The sequence below is a fragment of the Meriones unguiculatus genome, chromosome 1, assembly GCF_030254825.1.
Source record: "Meriones unguiculatus strain TT.TT164.6M chromosome 1, Bangor_MerUng_6.1, whole genome shotgun sequence".
In the NCBI taxonomy this organism is placed as follows: Eukaryota; Metazoa; Chordata; class Mammalia; order Rodentia; family Muridae; genus Meriones; species Meriones unguiculatus.
The window spans coordinates 181,466,197-181,484,853 of record NC_083349.1 but is presented as its reverse complement, the minus strand read 5'-3'; the positions used below and the strand labels follow the sequence as shown (position 1 = coordinate 181,484,853).

General features: G+C 41.4%; 1 protein-coding gene across 5 annotated transcripts in view; it reads left to right on the top strand.

Moving 5' to 3' along the window:
- Rnf214 (ring finger protein 214) overlaps positions 1-18,657 on the top strand; it is a 43,463-nt gene that overhangs the window by 5,187 nt on the left and 19,619 nt on the right. For all 5 annotated transcript variants that reach the window (XM_021639749.2, XM_021639747.2, XM_021639750.2 and 2 more), the window contains 4 exons: positions 1,279-1,783; positions 2,521-2,580; positions 8,557-8,697; positions 11,528-11,667. In XM_021639749.2, coding sequence (XP_021495424.1) covers positions 1,279-1,783; positions 2,521-2,580; positions 8,557-8,697; positions 11,528-11,667 — 846 coding nt within the window. The remainder of the gene's footprint in view (positions 1-1,278; positions 1,784-2,520; positions 2,581-8,556; positions 8,698-11,527; positions 11,668-18,657) is intronic.

The following is an 18,657-nucleotide window of genomic DNA, read 5'->3' as shown; positions in this document are numbered from 1 at the left end:
CATGTGTAATTGGCTTCATTCCCTAGACCTAGAGATGAAGGGAAAATTAAATATTAAATGTCTTTGAGAAATGACAAAATTTTCATCGCAGATGTTAAATATATGTATGTTTGCTATATGAAATAAAGTTTCCATTGATAATCCTTCAATTATGGATTCAAAATTATACCTTCACAGCTCAGTATGGTAGCTTATGCCCAGAATCCTAGCACATGGAGGCTGGTCCCAGGAGAGTTGCCATGGTTTTAAGGCTGGTCTATGCTACATGTGACCATGTCCAGGCCAGACATGATGCCTCAAAACAAAGTGAAACTGTACTCTCAACTACTTGAGGTGATACTCCACTCTGGCAAACTGTTGAATCAAATAGTGGTTTTATTTAAAGATTTGTGTGATGTGCTTGAAGAACAATTACTATTTTTAGTTTAAATTTGTGTGTGTATATGTGTGTGTGTATGTGTGTGTGTGTAGGCCAAAGACAAGTTTTAGCAGTTTCTTTTTCCACTGTAGGCTACAGGCACTGAATTCAGGGCTTGTATGGCAAATACTTATCCACTGAGCTATCTTGCTGGGCCAGGAAAATTATTTTTGTGGAACATGAAGTTGGAATAAAAACAATGTTTTGCCAGGTGTGGTGGTCCACACCTTTAAGCCCAACACTTGGAGTTAGAGACAGGTAGATACCTTTGAGTTTAAGGCCAGTCAATGAGACCCTGTCTCAAAAAAACATAAATATATATGAAAATATTATGCATAATCGAATTAGTATATGTAACTACTGTACCTAGCATTGTCCTGTTTTTGTTTTTTTTTGTTTTGTTTTGTTTTGTTTTTTGTTTTCCCCTACTCATAAAAGTTATTGGCACTGAGAATTTATTTTTAGATCTTCAGGTCACTTGTGTTCAGGCACTTACTATAGTCCATTCTAGAACTTTCTCAAGTTCTCTCCTTGCAGGCTAGATTACCTGTGTATGGGGTAGAAATTGTTGGGTAGAAACTAATTTGTTCTGATGATGGAGAAGGCTTGTAGGGTCCAGTTTTGTTCTAGTGGGAGTGTTAGGGATGTGGCTCAGTGGTAGAGCACTGTCCAGCATAGGTTTGATCCCCAGCACTGAAAAACAAAGTACCATATTTAATCTTCTGAAAGCTAAGTGAAGAGAGAAATTTCCTTTTGTGGTGCAGGGAACAGAGTTAGGGTCCGAGGCATGCTAGTCAGGTGACATACTACAGAGCTACAACCTCATCCCAGAACTTTTTTTTTTTTTTTTTTTTGGATAGTCCCAAAGACTCTGCTCAGAAACAGAAGAACTCATCTCCGCCAAGTAACCAAATGGTCACCAAGGAGAGTAACAGAAATGCCCATTTGGAACACCCAGAGCAGACTTCCAGCTCATCAGCAGGTGATCCTACGGCAGCGCACCAGGAAGTTTTAGGAGAAACCTTGGTAGCCACAGCCTTGTGTCTTTCTGGCAGCGGATCTCAGTCTGATTTGAAGGACTTGACCAACCCAGCAGGAGAGGAAGGGGACACGAGCCTCCGGGAGACCCTCCAACCGGTCACTCGGTCCGTTAAGGCAGGGTGCCATTCAAAACAACTTGCCTCCAGGAATTGCTCTGAAGAGAAATCCCCAGCAGCCCCCACCTTGAAAGAAGGTGGCAGGGACACAGGCTTGGATTTCCGGCCTATAGTGCCTCCTGCAAATGGGGTTGAAGGAGTCAGAGCAGATCAGGATGATGATCAGGATGGCTCTTCCTTGAAGCTTTCTCAGAACATTGCTGTGCAGGTCAAGTATCAAGGTTCTGCTACTAAAACGGAATTGGGGGGAGGTGAGGGTAGGGGCTATTTCTTATGGTGGAGAACTGCACTGTGCCTTTTTTTTTTTTTTTTTTTTTGCTAGCAGTCATCATGCTGTTTGCATGTAGTGCCATGCAATGGCTTCATTCTGCTATTCCAGAAACAAGAAAGCTAGTGTCTTATTGTATAGCATGCAGGGATTATTAGGACCCCCATGTAACTTTGGATGAAAACTTGATTGGTGTAGATCCTTAGCATTTATACTTTTCTTTATTTTTTACTTTTTGAGACAGGATTTCTCTGTTCAGCTCTAGCTGTCATAGAACTCAGTATGTAGACCAGGCTGACCTCAACATTCACAGAGATCTACCTGCCTCTGTCTTCTGAATGCTGGGATTAAAGGTGTGTACCGCCACTGCCCAGCAAACATTCATACTTTTCATCTCTATCCTTAATGTTAGATGTTCTTGTTGATTGTCTGGTCTGCCTCTTAAGGAGTACATGAATCCACTTTCTGCTGCCTTAGGGAGAACTATGGGCACAGTGAATTGCCCATAATTACTCTCTGAGATCCGTGGCTTTCTCTTAAAGATGGCATTGTCTGTTGTGAGGATTGCATTGCTGCTTTGCTCTTTGTTGCTGGTTTCTGGGTGAATAACTCGTAACTCTGTGTTAAAGTGACTTAAAGTCCTCAACATAATCGTTTCTTAATTTTTTTTTTTTTAGACTGACTTTAAGACAGCAGATTCAGAGGTAAACACAGACCAAGATATTGAAAAGAATCTGGTAAGTGTGTACTTAAAATGTCATTGTCACATAAAGCCATTGGCATACAGGATGTAGAAGCATTGTCATCTTGTTTGGGAAATCTCCTTCATAAAAAATCCCTGACAGTGGGAATGGACTGCCTAACTCAGCCTGCTACATTTTAGCATATTTCTTATGCTAGTTCTGAGAAGGGAGAATGGGCTCTCTAGTTCTTGCTACACCACTTTTTTTTTTTTTAATTTAATTTTATTTTATGTGCATTGGTATAGAGATGTGGGATCACCTAGAACTGGAGTTACCGACAGTTATGAGCTGCCATGTGGGTGCTGGGAATTGAACCTGAGTCCTTTGGAAGAGTAGCCAGTGCTCTTGACCACTGAGCCATCCCTCCAACCCCCCTTGCTACACCTCTTGATTGCGTTTAGTAATGGAACTTGTTTTCTATTTACTACTCAGTACATGCAGTTTAAATTGTTGTGCTTTTTGTTTTTGTTTTTTGAGATAGGCTCTCACTGTCTAGCTCTGGTTTGCCTCAGATTTTCAGTGTTGCCTCCTGAGTACTAGGATTAGAAGTTTGTACTATCATCATGTCCATCGCTTTCTGTGTTTGACAAAGCTCTTCTTCTGTAGCCAGGCCATCCTTGAGCTCCTAGCAGTTCTCTATGGCATTGCTGGAATCAAAGGAACAAGCCATCATAAGTGACTAATGCTTTGCTTGAAACAGGGTCGAATATAGCCTAGGCTGACCTTGAATTCACAGTGTAGGAAGGTGACGTTTAACTCCTGATGCACCTGACTTAACCTTCCAAGTTCCAAGAAGATTTTAATGTAAGATATTTTGTTTTGTTTTTAAAATAGGGTTTTACTGTGTAGTTTTGATTAACCTGGAACTCTTAGGCCACACTGGCCTTGAACTCAGAAATTGGTCTGCCTCTGCCTCTGCCTCTGCCTCCCGAGGGCTGTGGTTAAAGGTGTGCACCACAACTAGCCTAGTGCCCGTTCTTAACTTTCAAGCTTAAACCTTTCCAGATGAAACATCCCCATGTGTTTAGCAATATTCTTTTTTTTTCCCTCTTACCCTGGTTACTCGCCCTGACAGGCTCCATTTTTATCATTTTAAAAGATTATTCATTAGTAATTTTTGAGATAGGCTCTTAATGTGTCGCTCTGGCTAGCCTGTTACTTGCTATACAGACCAGGCTGGCCTTGAACTTGAAGAGATCTCCCTGCTTCTGCCTTTCAAGTTCTGGGATTAAAAGACATACACCATCAAGCCTGACCCCACTGTTGTTTCTAAAGGCTGATCTTCACTGGGCATGGTGGCACACTCAGCACATGGAAGGTAGAGGCAAGAAGATCAGGAGTTCAACGCTGTGCAGTGATTTTGAGGCCAGTCTGGATACATAAGTTGCTGTCTCAAAAAGCTGGCTCTGCAAACCAAATGAAATAGTTTGGGTATAGTTAGTCGTTCACAGTATACTGGCTTTGAGTTATTCAGTCTTACATTCTAGATTGTTAAGCTTAATTTCACTTTTTTAGTACTCATATCTTTTTCATATGTGTTGCTTATCTGTTTTATTTATTTATTTTATTTATGAGTGCTCTATCTGAATGGCAGAAGATGGCATCAGAGTTGAGTGGTTGTGAGCCACCATGTGGTTGCTGGGAATTGAACTCAGGACCTCTGCAAGATTAGACAGTGGTCTTATCCGTTGAGCCATCTCTCCATCTCACTTAATCTATTTTCTCTGTTGTTTCTTAGTACTTGGTTTGCTTTGTTGTTGTTTAGATGACTTTCACTATGTAGCCCAGGCTGGATTTGAGGCTATAATCCTGTCACTTCAGCCTCCCACCTGCCGAGGTTATAGGTGAGTGCCCCCAGACTGATTGATAGTGAGGAGTTTTATTTATTTTTATTTTAGAGAAAAGGTCTCATTTTATCTAGATTGGCCTTGAGCTAACTCCTTAGTAGAGGCTGGCCTCAGACTGTCCTCCTGCCTCCCTTCTGAAGGCCAGGGATTACCCACATGCTGCCACCATGCTTGTTTCCTGAAGCACTGGGGATCAAGCCCGGGGCTTTGAGCATGCCAGTTGAGCACTTAACCAGCTGACTTCTGTTCCCAACCCACATTTGTCTTTTAAGACAGGATCTTGCTTTAGTAGTTATTTGCTTGTTTGTTTAAGTTTATTTAAAAAGGCATGATTACTGAGCAAGGGTGGCAGCAGAAGAACTGCTGGTTTCTAAACTTTAGATAGACACTTGGGAAGTTGAAGTTAGGAGGATCAGAAGTTTCAGTTCAGCCTTGGCTACAATTTGAGTCTAAGACCAACCTGGTTGCAAAGATCACGTTGTATAAAAAGAAGAAGAGGAAGAAGAAGACAATAAAATTTTAGGTAGAAGATATTCATCTATTAAAAGAGTCCCCTAGGCCTAATGAGATGCCTTAGTGGGTGCTTGTCACTCAAGCCTGATGACCCAGAGCCCATATTAAGAATGGAAGGAGTGGGCTGCAAAGACAGGTTAGCAGTTAAAGCACTTACTGTTCTTCTAAAGGGCCAGAGTTTAGTCCCAGCACTCACATTCAATGCCTCATAGTTTCCTGTAACTCCACTTGCAGGGAGTTCCACCATCTCCAGCTTCCTTGGGCTCAGTGGTTAAGAGAATGTCCCTGAGTACAGTTCCCAGTGCCAGTGTCAGACAGTTCACAGCTATCTGTAACTTCATCTCTAGGGGATCTGACACCCTCTTCTAGGCTCCAAGAACATTGTACTTGTGTACACAAATACACACAAAGACACACACACAAATTAAAAATAAAGAGCCTGTTTACATAGCAAGTTTTAAAACAGCTAAGGGATATGTAGAGATATGCGTTAAAAAAAAGAGAGAGGGAAAAAAAGAAAAAAAAATTAAAAAGAAAAGTGAAGAATGCAACTTTAGCCACAAAATGCCAGGGATAGATCAAAAAGTATTTTAAAAAATATATATATATATATTTTCAGCCGGATGGTGGTGGCTCAGGCCTTTAATCCCAACACTTGGGAGGCAGAGGCAGGCGAATCTCTCTGAGTTTGAGGCCAGCCTGGTCTACAAGGTGAGTTTCAGGCTAGCCAGGGATACACAGAGAAACCCTGTCTGGAAAAACTGGAAAAAAAAAAAAAAATGAAAGTTTTCAATTTACTTGTTTATTGCCATTATGTGTGTAGATGTATATGATGTGTGGTTGATATAGTACATACGTGTCACAACATGCATGTGGAAGCCAGAGGGTGACTTTGCCGAGTTAGGACTTTCTTTCCAGCTCTGTAAAGGTGTTTTTAGGCTTATTTATGTGTGTGAATGTTTTGCCTACATGTATATATGTGCACCGCACGTGTGTGGGTATGGTGGCTGAAGAGGTCAGAAGACGACATTAGATCCCTAGAGCTTGACTGAATGGTTATGAGCCATTATGTGGGTCTGGGAACTAGTACTGGTCTTCTGCAAGAACAGTGAGTGCTCTTAGCCACTGAGCCACAAACATTTTTATTTTTTAATTGTGTGTGTGTGTGTGGTTATGTACAGGTAGTGCAAAGGCCAAGGAGGCTAGAGATGTTGGATGTCCTAGAAGTGGATTTAGTGGATTAGATGTGACACATCTAATGTGTGTTGGGACTAAACTCACTACCTATTTTTCTTTTCTTTTCTTTTTAGTCAAACAAGCTGTAGTTTAGGTTGACCTCAAACTCTGAGCAATCCTGTCTCAGACTCCTATGTGCTGAGATGATAGGCATAAGCCACCACATCTAGCCAGTGGGACTTCTAATCCCTAGCTGTGTGGGAGCTTGCTGAGTTGCTCTGAGTCTGTGGTTTTCGAGATCTCTTTACTGGGCTTGTCCACTTTAGTGCTGAGGACTAGCAAGGCTTCCTATCCCTTTTCAGTGGGTATCTGGCTTTGTTTTTCACTTTCTTTTTTCCTTCCCGTTTTTTTTTTTTTGGGACAGGGTTTCTCTGTATAGCTTTGGCTGTCCTGGACTTGTTTTGTAGACCAGGCTGGCCTACAAACTCACAGGGATTCACCTTCATCCGCCTCCCTGAGTGCCCCACAGTGCCCAGCTGATCTAGGCTATTTCTATCACTGCTGAAAGTGTTATTATTCAACACTGTGCTTAAAGCAAGGTTGGCAACCCATGGCATGTGGGCCAGATCCAGACTTTGTCTGTTTTTGTCAATAAGAGTTTTATTGGAATGAACACACCCACTACTTTACAGGTTGCTTCCCACTGTAATAGCAGAATGGAATGGTTGTAACAAAGTCCACAGAACCCACAGAATGTAAAATATGTCCTGTATGACCCTTTACAAAAAATGCTTGCCAGTCTTCACTTTTGAGGAAAAGGGAAAAGAGCCATTTTGAGAAAGAAGGTTAAAAAAAAAAAAAAAAAAAAGGCAGAAAACAGGCTGGGTATGGTGACATGCGTTTTTGATCCCAGCACTTGGAAGGGAGAGACAATCTCTGTGAGTTCGAGGCCAGCCCAGTCTACAAAGCGAGTCCAGGACAGCCAGGGCTACACAGAGAAACCCTGCCTCAAAAGCAACAACAAACAAACAAACATAGCAAAAACCCAAACAGACTCAGATTGATGGAAGTTTATTGAACAATGAACAAAAACTGACCTATCAAGTTTTTGACTTGGGAGCCAGGCTGTGATGCCAACCTGTTTCTTTTTCCTTTTTAACAAGACTTTTTTTTTTTTTTTTTAAGATTTTTATTTATTTATTATGTATACAATGTTCTGACTACATGTATATCTGCATGCCAGAAGAGGGCACTAGATATCATCATAGATGGTTGTGAGCCACCATGTGGTTGCTGGGAATTGAACTCAGGACCTCAGGAAGAGCAGCCAGTGCTCCTAACCTCTGAGCCATCTCTCCAGGACCTTAACAAGACTTTTATTAGTTTGCTCTTTTTGTTTTTCCGTGTTGTTTTGTTTTGTTGTTTTTTGAGATAGGATTTTTCTGTGTAGCCTTGGCTGTCCTGGACTCCCTTTGTTGACCAGGCTGGCCTTGAACTCACAGAGTTCTGCCTGCCTCTGCCTCCCAGAGTGCTGGGATTGCTTATCTGTTTCTAAGACATTTTTTTTTAATATATATATATACAAAAAACTGTAACTAGGTTAACAACTAGATGTGGGGGGGGGGGGCAGCATTACATCATTTTGACTAGCTAAACATAATTGTTTTTGTTCCAAGTGTATTGTATTGTATCTCGGTAGTTAGACAAAGCATTTTAAACTGATTGGCTGGGATTTAGGATTCCGGGAGTAAGGAATGGAATGTAGCAGGATGTTGTAGTCTTAACTCAAGGAGAACGTGCATTTATCATCTGTTGCTTTATTCTGAGCAGCAAGTTATTGAACTATTGAATTTTATCCGGGTCTCAGGCACATAGGCCTGAGAACTTGAACTTAATTTCACCTTATGATTAAAATGGAGACTTAGAGGCAAAGTGGCTTCTGATATGCTAAAAGGCTACAGCAGGTATTAACAGAAGAGCTACAGTTATGCTAAAAACTAAACAGAGGAGCTATAGAGTTTAAGCAGGTTACAACATTAGGCTCCTGAGGGCCTTGGTGTTTCTGTTTAATCATATTTGATTAACTTTAAGTTACATAGCCACATGTAGCTTGTAGCTGTTGTATTGGATAGCATAGCCATATCTTAGATATAGATTGCGGACACAGTTTGTTGGATAGAATACTTGCCCATCATGCAGGAAGCCCTGGGTTCAATCCCTAGCACAGCATAAACTAGGTATGGTGTTGTACACCTGTAATTGCAACACATGGGAGATCAGAAGTTCAAAATCATCTTCAGCAATATAGCAAGATAGAGGCTAGCCTGAGCTATATATGACCCTTTCTTAAAACAAACAAACAAACAAACAAACAAAAACTGGTGAATACTTCTTGAGATTAAATTGGGAATGAAATTTTTGTTGTTTTTAATAGGACAAAATGATGACAGAGAGAACTCTGTTGAAGGAGCGTTACCAAGAAGTTCTGGACAAGCAGAGGCAGGTGGAGAATCAGCTCCAAGTGCAATTAAAGCAGCTTCAGCAAAGGAGAGAAGAAGAAATGAAGAATCACCAGGTAGTCTGCAGACCCTGACATCTGAGGGATTTAGCTCAGTAGTAGAGTGCTTGCCTAGCATACTCAGAACTTGGGTTCAACATCCAGGCCCTCAAAAGAAAAAAAAAAGGAAAGAAAAGAAGTTGCAACTCAGATAAGTATTGTGTCTTCTCTCATATGCGGAACCTAGATTTACAATTACTTATGTATGGCTATGAGTGGTAGTACATGCCTTTAATCCCAGCACTCAGAAAGTAGAGGCAAGTGGGAATCTATGAATGTGAGCCCAGCCTAGTCAATGTAGCAAGCTCCAGTCCAGCTAGGCCTATGTAGTGAGTATAGTTTAGTTATATTTGTAGTTATTGACATAGTATGGTTGTGCTGAGTGGAAAAAAGAAAGATGCAAAATGGATATAAAATAGCCTCCCTAGAAATGGAAAAATGGGTCAGTGCTTTGTGTGAGGACCTGAGCTGGCACCACCCAAAAACAACAAACAAAATGTGATAACATAACACAGAAGCACTTAGCATAGTGATTACCTTTATGGGCAGAGTTGTGTGAAAAGGGATAATAGTCACAGGTGATGACCGTCTTATTATACATGCTTATAAATATATTCATATATGTATTTATTCCTGTTCTTATATCGTAAGACAGCAAAGTCTTGGTTAGGGTTACTATTACTGATGAAACACCTTGACCAAAAGCAAGTTGGGGAAGAAAAGGTGTTTTCAGCTTACACTTTCAAATTGCTGTTCATTGTGAAAGAAGTCAGGACAGAAACTCAAACAGGGGAGGAACCTGGAGACAGGAGCAGATGCAGAGACCATGGAGGGGTCCTGCTTACTTTCTTGTCCCACATGGCTTGCTCAGTCTACTTTCAGTTTTTAGTTTTTTGAGACAGTGTAGCCCTGTCTGTCTTGGAACTCACTTTAAAGACCAGGCTGGCTTCTAGTGAACAGAGATCCACCTGTCTCTGCCTCCCAAGTGCTGGGATTAAAGGCGTGTGCCATCACCTCTGGGTGATTAGTATCTTATAGCACCTCGGACCACAAGCCCTGGGATAGCACCACTCAAAATAGGCCAGACTCTTCCCCATCAATCACTAATTAGGAAAATGCCTTACAGGCCTGCCTACAACCTGATATTATAGATACATTTTCTTAATTGAGGTTCCCTCCTTTCAGATGATTTTAGCTTGTGTCAAGTTGATGTAATACTATCCAGCACAGCAAATAAGCAGAAAATTCCACTTACAACAAAAGCAGGACTAGTATAAAACAAGAGCATATTTGTTAAATGTAGCAAAGTCCTATCTGAAGCAAGAATGCATTCTTGTCAGGTGTTTGTTCAGTCCTTATTGGAACATTAGCATTAGGGAGTGGAGTGCTGTAGAAGCCAGGACATTCCACTTTTTAGTTCTATCATGTGTATTCATGTGTACACAGGTGAATGTGTATGCAGACAGGTGCACATGTATATGGAGGTCAGTAGCCAGTCTTGAGGCACGGTCTTCGCTTTGTGATTTGAGACAGAATCTCTCATTTGGACCTGGAGTTAGGCTGGCTGTCCAGCAAGCTCCAGGGACCCTCTTGTTTCTGCCTTTCCAACGCCGGGAGTACAAGGGTATGCCACCACACCCAGCTATTTTATGTGGACTCTAGGAATTGAACTCATCATATGATTATATGATACCACCACACCCAGCTATTTTATGTGGACTCTAGGAATTGAGCTCATCATATGATTACATGACAAGTGCTTTATGACTGGGCTCTCCCCAGTCTCACATCTCATTTTTAAAATTTGCTTTATGTATATGGATGTATTGTGTTCATGTGTGTATGCACTTGTATCAAGTGCCCTGGGAGGCCAGAATAGGGTATCAGATCCTTTGCAACTGGAGTTACAGAAAATTGTGAGCTACTGTGTGGGTATTGGGTGTTGAACGTGGGTCCTCTGGAAAAGCAGCTAGTGCTCTTAACTGCTGAGCCATCTCTCTAACCCCAACATTTCATTTTCAGTGATTCTTAGAACTATCCTGTTGAGTTGAATTCTATGTTTATATAACTTTCTTCCAGAGGTTTAGCTTTTATGCCAGTAATTTATGAAATTGATTCTTTCAGTTCTGTTTGATATATAATCATTGAAATAAACTATCAGTCTGGGAGTAGAGTAGCAGCTCTACAACATCTGCTGTTAGGACACCGAGAGAGGATGATTGCAGCAAGTTTGAGGCCATCCTGGGCTTGCTACATAGGGAGTGCAAGGCAAGTCTAGGCTACATAAAAAAAAAAAAAAAAAAACAAAAAAACAAAAAAAAAAAAACATGTTTCAAAAAAATTAAAAACAGCCGGGCACTGTGGCACATGCATGTAATCTCAGCACTTGGGGAGACAGAGGCAAGCAGATCTCTGTCAGTTGGAGGCCAGCCTGGTCTACAAAGTGGGTCCAGGATAACCAAGGCTACACAGAGAAACCCTGTCTCAAAAAACAAACAAAACAAAACAAAAATCCAACAAAAAGCCAGAAGCAAAAGTAAGTGGAAATAGATGCAAGGGATCAGGAGTTCAAGACCAGCTCTGTCTACATATTGAGTTTAAGCCCAGCTTGGGCTATGTCTTATCCTATCTCAGAACCAAACCATACCAAACCAAATAGCCTATGAGTGATAGAATGCTTGCCTATCATGTACTGGGCTCTTGTTTAGAACTGTAGTAACACACACACACACACACACACACACACACACACACAAATAACTTTCACATTAAAACAAAAACTCCAAACACCAAAAACTAACATTTATTTTTTTTTTTATTTGTATGACTGTAATTGTGTGGGATTTAGGAGATACTAAAGGCTATTCAGGATGTGACCATAAAGCGAGAAGAAACCAAGAAGAAGATAGAGAAGGAAAAGAAGGAGTTCCTGCAGAAGGAGCAGGACCTGAAAGCTGAGATTGAGAAGCTTTGCGAGAAGGGAAGAAGGTAAATGCCGCTGCTGCACATGAGAGCTTGTGTGCATGTGTGTCTGTGCATAATGGCCAGTTCTATTACATGAAAGAAAGAAGTTCAGAGAGTTGGTACTGCTCTGAAGTGATAAGGGCTGAGGATATAGCTCAGTGGTCCCATCCTGGACTCAGGCCCTAGCACCTCTTCCCTTCAGAAAAGAAGTCTCATTGTTAATAGCTGGGTTCCAAGTATGATCATAATTTTTATTTGTATCTTATAGCCTCTGTGTGTGTTTGTGTCTGTCTCTCTGTCTATCTCTATCTTTGTGTGTGTTCTGGGATTACTACATAGCACTATTACGTGCCTAATTTTAGAGACCTAAGGGATCCAAACCCAGGTTGTTATACACACGTAGCAAATGTTTTGCTATGAGCATCTCCACAGGCCATGATCAAGATTTCTGGGTTACTTTAAAACCTATTTCATTTGCTTTATGTCCTGAGGGGCATTTTTTCTCCAGAAGCTCAGATAAGAGTGTTTTGAATGGTTGTGATAGTCAGCACCACCACCAGCATTCTCCATTTGTAGAAGAACTGTCTATGATCGTGTCCTCTTCTTGATATTGTAAAAAGAGCAAGATAAGCCTTGAATTTGGTTGCACTCTCAATTTTCTAAGTTGTTTGAAATCACATGCTTAGAAACTCTTGATTTCGAATTCTCTGCCAATGTTATTTAAATGCTGCTGACATTCATTTTATTATTTTATTGAGAAGAACTTGGCTATTGTAAATATTTGTGATGCTAAGTAAAAAGTAAGTAGCAAGCTCACTTACTGATATATTTTCCAAAGTGAGAGACGTGCCTTTGCATGTGGCACCTCACATGCAAAGGAACATCAGGAGAGAGGCCGGGGGCAGGCAGTGCTGTTGAGTCTGGTGAGTGATTAGGAAGTGGATCACACTGATCATTCCCAAACAGTTCTGTAGAGTCTTCAGAGCAGAGCGTTGTCCTGCATGTTGATGGTGACCAGAACAGCTGGCACCCCACCCACCGCAGCATTTGGGGAAGATGAAGTATGACAGGGATACATAGCATGTAATATTTTTTTTTAAGATTTGTTTGTTTATTATGTATAGTGTTCTGTCTGCATGTGCACCTGCATACCAGCAGAGGGCACCAGATTTCTTTATAGATGGTTGTGAGCTACCATGTGGTTGCCGGGAATTCAACTCAGGACCTCTGGAAGAATAGTCATTGCTCTTAACCTGTGAGTCATCTCTTCAGCCCACATGGAATAGCTTAAAGAGTCTATAATTTTGTCTTGGCTCTGTGACAAATTTCCTTTTGCTGTGTACTGACTACTTTTTATGCACCTCTAACTACCATTCTTCCCATTGATTGAATAGCTACAAGTAATAATTAATGAACAGTTTTACTGCTTGTGATCTTGAAGATTCAATTTTGTTTGTTTGTTTGTTTGTTTGTTTGAAGTAGACCCTCCATATGTAGCCAAGGCTATCCTGGAACTTACTATCTTTCTGTTTTTACCACTTGTTTGGATTATAGTCTTGTTAATTGGCCTCAAATTCAAAGTGCAGCAGAGACTGACATTAAAGTACTGTTCTTCTGCTTCTACCAGGTGCTTGTTCCACCACTTCTTGCCCAGGTTTTGTGTATTCTGTGTGCATGTGCATGTGTGTATGAGTGTGAGTGTGTAGCTCAGAGGACATCAGGTGTTTGTTCTCAAGATCTCAGCTATGTGTTCTACTATGGCCAACTTTTACCTGGGTTCTGGGCATCTGAATTCAGATTGTCAGGCTTGTGCGAAAAGTGTTTGTGCTGACCTCCCACGCCCAGGCTCCAGAACTTATTAGTTGAATGATGATTGTAAATAGTGTTATCATTGCTGCTGTCTTGTGGCGCTGGAGCTAGGACCTAGAATTTCATGTGGCAAAGTGAGCACTCTGTGGGCTGGTTGTTTCCACAGCCTTCTTTGTTTGGGTTTCTAGAGTGAAGTTTTTGTTTGTTTGTTTGTTGTGTTGTGTTTTGATTTTTCAAGACAGGGTTTCCCTGTGTAGCCTTGGCTGTCCTGGACTGGCTTTGTAGACCATGTTGGCCTTGAACTCACAGAGATTTGCCTGCCTCTGCCTCCCTAAGTACTGGGAGTGTGAATTTTTTTCCCTTTTGTTATTTACTAGTACTCTACATATATTTCAAGTGTCTTCCTTTTTTTTTTCTTTTGAGATAGGTTCACTATGTAGTCCTGGATTGCCTTAAGGTTTCAGTGCTCCTCCTGCTGCAGTCTCTTAAGTGCTGGGATTACAGGTTTTTGCTGCAGCACCTGTCAGTGTTTCTCTTAAGTATTCTTATCCATGTTGTAGGGAAGGGGATGTCATGGTAGAAAGTAAAAGTGGCAAAAAAGTATAAAACTGGTGATTTAGGCCAGGCGTGGTGGTGCATGCCTGTAATCCCAGCATTCAGAAGGCAGTGCAGGTGAACCTCTGTGAGTTCAAGGCCACCCTGGTCTACAAAGGGAGTATAGGATAGCTAAGGCCACATAGAGAAACCCTGTCTTAAAAAACCAAAAACCAAACAACCAAACAAACAAAACTAGTGACTCTATGTAGTCTGAAATTTCACTGGAGAAGTTGAAGTGATGGCCGTAGGTAAAGGGAGGAATCAGGTGGCAGCAAGTGGGAGAAACTTTGCAAGCAGGCAGCCAACAGACACAGGGGAGTAATGACTGAGGTGTGAGGTAGAGTGGAGGAATGCGGCGGATGAAGGACATCTCACCTGTTTGGGGTTTTCTGACATAGAGCAAGGTTTTCAGGAAGGAGGGGCTGCCAGATGATGTGATTTCATTTTAGATAGAGCCCGTAGGTGGTTAGAAATGGGTTGAGGCAGAGTGGGTGACCAGGTAAGAACTGCACCACCAGAGTCCTGACTAATTGGAATAATGGTAGCTGGAGAAACATGATTTCAGAGCACAGGAAAATCATAATGTCATGTCAAAAGTTTGCCATGAGGAGCTGAAGGGATGGCTCAGTGGTTAAAAGCACTTGTTGCTCTTGCAGAGGAACAGGTTTTTTTCCCAGCACCCATGTGGTAGCTTACAACCATTCATAACTCTAGTGCTAGGGGATCTGATACCCTCTTTTGACCTCCTTGTGTACCAGACATCCACATAATACATCCTCGCAGGCAAAACATTTATACACATAAAATCAAATAAATAAGTCTTTAAAAAAACTTTTTAAGTTTTCCATAATAAAATACTGCTGTCGTGTGTGTGTGTGCGTGCGTGTGTGTGCGCGCGTGTGCGCGTGCGCGCATGTGCACAATGTGTACTGTGTACATGCATGCACAGGAAGAGGCCAGAAATTGGTATCAGGTGTCTTTCTCAATTGCTTCCTCACCTTACTATTTTCTAATTTGTTTTATGTGCTTGCATGTATGTCTGTGTGATGTGTGTGCCTGGTGTCCAAGGAGGCCAGAAAAGGTTCTCAGACCCCTTAGTTGTTCAGGTACAGATGGTTTGAGCTGCTTTGTAGGTACTTGGGTGGGGAGTTCAAACTCAAGTTCTCTGGAAGAGCAGCCAGTGCTGTTAACTGCTGAAGCATCCCCCCAAGTCCCTTTTACCTTATTTAAAACAAAAACAAAAACAAAAACAGGGTCTTTCACCGAACGTAGGGCTTACAGATTGGCTAGTCTAGCTGTCCAGCAAGTAAGGGATATTTATCTTTCGGCTTCCCTAGCCTGAACTCGAATTCTGCAATTCACTGGTATTGTGTCATAAAGTGAAACTAGGTGTCATTGATCATGTTATGTCAGAAAGACTTGTGGTTTTCTTGGATAAAGTTGGCAAAATTTTCATGCGCTTTTTTTCCTAGTGTAGGGCAATTGTAGGGCTCTGCTCGTTTTTTGTCCTTTTCTTAGTCATCTGGTACCTGGTGTCCAGCATTTGGAAACATTTCCTGATATGTTTCCCCCAGTTTTTCAGTTCTTTAAGCTAGAGCTTAAATCTAGTTGCTAGTAGTCCACCACAGGCATAGGAAAGTTTCACATGTCATTGTGCAGGTTAAACGTCAAGAGCAGTGTTGTGAAACACCAGTGCCAGTCCACACAGTAGCAAGAAAAGAAACTGAGGGCTGGAGAGATTGCTCAGCGGTTAAGAGCACCATCTGTTCTTCCAGAGGTCCTGTGTTCAGTTCCCAGCAATCACATGGTCGCCTACAACCATCTATACTAGGATCTGAGGCTCTTTTCTGGCATGCAGGTGTACATGCAGATAGAGCACTCATATATAAAATAAATCAATCTTAGAAGAAGCAGCAGCAGCTGAGCTGGGTGACACACGTGGGCTTAGTTCTCATGCACTCCTCTGAGAGGCTGAAATGGCTAGACAGATGGTAGCGGTTAGAAAGTGAGAACTAGCCCCATGTAACAACTTATCCCTGTGATCTCAGTACTTGGAAACTGGAGGCAGAACCAGGAGTTGTTCAAGGGTAGCCTTGCAGGATATCCAGTTTGAGTCATCCTGGGCTACATCAGACTGTCTCAAAAAAAAAAAAAACAAAAACAAAAAAAAACAAATACAACAGTAAAGCAAAGCCCAACCAAAACCAAATATACTGTAAAAGGTAGAGAATAAGTGCACAACCAGACACTTCAATGGTTGAGGTTGGTGGAGATGAGAAGACTAGAGAGATGCTGAGATACTTAGTGTCAGGACCCTTTGTATTCTTTTTCTGTTTTTAGTTTTTCGAGACAGTGTTTCTCAGTGTAGCCTTGGCTGTGCTGGAGTCGATTTGTAGATCAGGCTGGCCTCAACTCACAGAGATCTGCCTGCCTCCTGAGTGCTGGGGTTAAAGTGCACCATCAATGCCTGGCTCACCCTACCCCCCTCTTTTTTGTTTCTTTTTGATAATGTCTCACATGCCCAGGCTAGTCTTGAACTCAGTATGTAGGTGAGACTGGCATTCCAGGCGTTCGTCACTATGCCTTTTGTCTTTATATATTAATAATTAACAAGGACTCTAAATAACATTATTTGTTTCTATTTTGTCTATCTGTATTCACTGAGCCAGAAATAAAGACAAAAATATATTTATGTGATATATTTCAAAATAACAAAATTTATATGTTAACACAATTAACATGTTTTTTCATGAAAAATTTTTTATAGGTTAAATTGGTTTATTTGGAAGAATAACATTGTTTAGATGCTTATAAATCTTTTTAGTGAAGAAAACCTTAATTTCTCTGAATTTAATTGATTAAAAATGTTTTTGTTGAAGTCTAGGGAAAATTATAGCACATAGGCGAGCTAGAGAAGCACGAGGTGTCTTAATGGCTTTTAAGTATAATTGTAGGTGACAGTAAAGCTTGTCATGGAATCACTTCGTTAAAAGCTAGCTATGAAGTAGAACCTGTAACTACCTTGATAAATTTTTTGAACTGCTATAACTGCAGTATTAAGATCTGTGTGTGTGGGGGGGAAGAGTAGTGAAATAGGTATGTGAATATACCATTGGTCTATATTCCCAGCCTTTCTATTACTTTGAGAGCAGGTCTCTGATGACAAGGCTAGCTTTAAACTTACTCTGTAGCCCAAGCAAACTTTAAACTTGAGATCCCCAGATTCCGCCTCCAGAGGAGCTGCAGTTCCAGCCTTGTGCCCCGAGGTCTGCCTAAGATCTGTTGATTTACCTTGTTGCTCCTTTGTTTAGTGTGCTTTAAGTCCTTGCTGAGTTGGAGCTTGCTGTGTAGACCAGTCTGGCCTCAATGCTGTGGCTCTGCTGCCGCCGCCTCCAGAGTGCCAGGGCTGTAGGCATGCACCACAATACCAGGAAGCTTGAACGGATCTTTTACCTATTCTGTGAAGGGCAAGAAAAACTTTTGTACTTTTTTAAGGTTAACAAATTAAATTCCCAGATTGATAGGAAGAAAAAAAAAAAACAGTTTATTTGTTTGTACAGTGTATATATACAGGGAGAGCTACTAGAAACCAGTAACTTAAAGGGGTTAGAATTTGAAGTTCTGAGTCATCTTCTTAGGCAAAGACGAAAGGAAAGTACTTATAAGAAAAGTGTGTGTGTGTGTGACCTCAGATGTCATCTCCAGGAACACCATCTACCTCCTTTAAGAGAAGGTTTCTCATTGGCCTAGAGTTCTCCAATAAGGCTAGACCAACTGGCCAGTGAGCCTTCCCTACCCAGTGCTGGGAATGAGTGTAGCTTCCCACCATGCTCAGCATTTTAAAAATTTTTGTTTTTTATTTTTTTTTTTAATTTTCAAAGATAGGGTTTTTCTGTGTAACTCTGGCTGTCCTGGACTCACTTTGTAGACCAGGCTTGCCTTGTACTCACAAAGATCTGTCTGTCTCTGCCTCCTTGAGTGCTGGGATTAAAGGCATGCTCATGCTCAGCATTAAAAAAAAATTATTTATGTTTATTTTATTGCATTGGTAGTTTGCCTGAATGTATGAATGTGTGAATGTGTGAGATTCTGGAGTTACAGACAGTTGTGAGCTGCCTTGTGGGTGCTAGGATTTGAAGTAGGGTTCTCTGGAAGAACAGTCCATAACCGCCGAGCCATCTCTCCAGCCCATGCTCAGCATTTTTATGTGGATTCTACAGATTAAACTCAGGTCTCTGAGCTTTCAAGGCAAGTACTTTACCAGCTGAGTCATTTCTCCAATCCACAAACAATTCCCTAGAGGGGGTGAGAAAGGGCAAGAGAACGTTTCATGGAAATAAAAATGGGCTTTCAGTGGATGAGAATGTCTGTGAGCCAGGGAGGTGGTTTAGTCAGTAAGGTGCTTACTGTGAAAGAAAGCATGAGGACCTGAGTTGAGATTTTCAGTAACTACTGAAGCCAGGGATGACAGCACACATCTGTAACCTCAGCACCAGGGGATGGGGACCAGTGAGGCAAGAAGATCCCTGCAGCTCATCGGTCAGCCAATCTAGCAGAATTAATAAGCTCCAGGTTCTATGAGAGACCTTCTCTGAAAAACATAAGGTA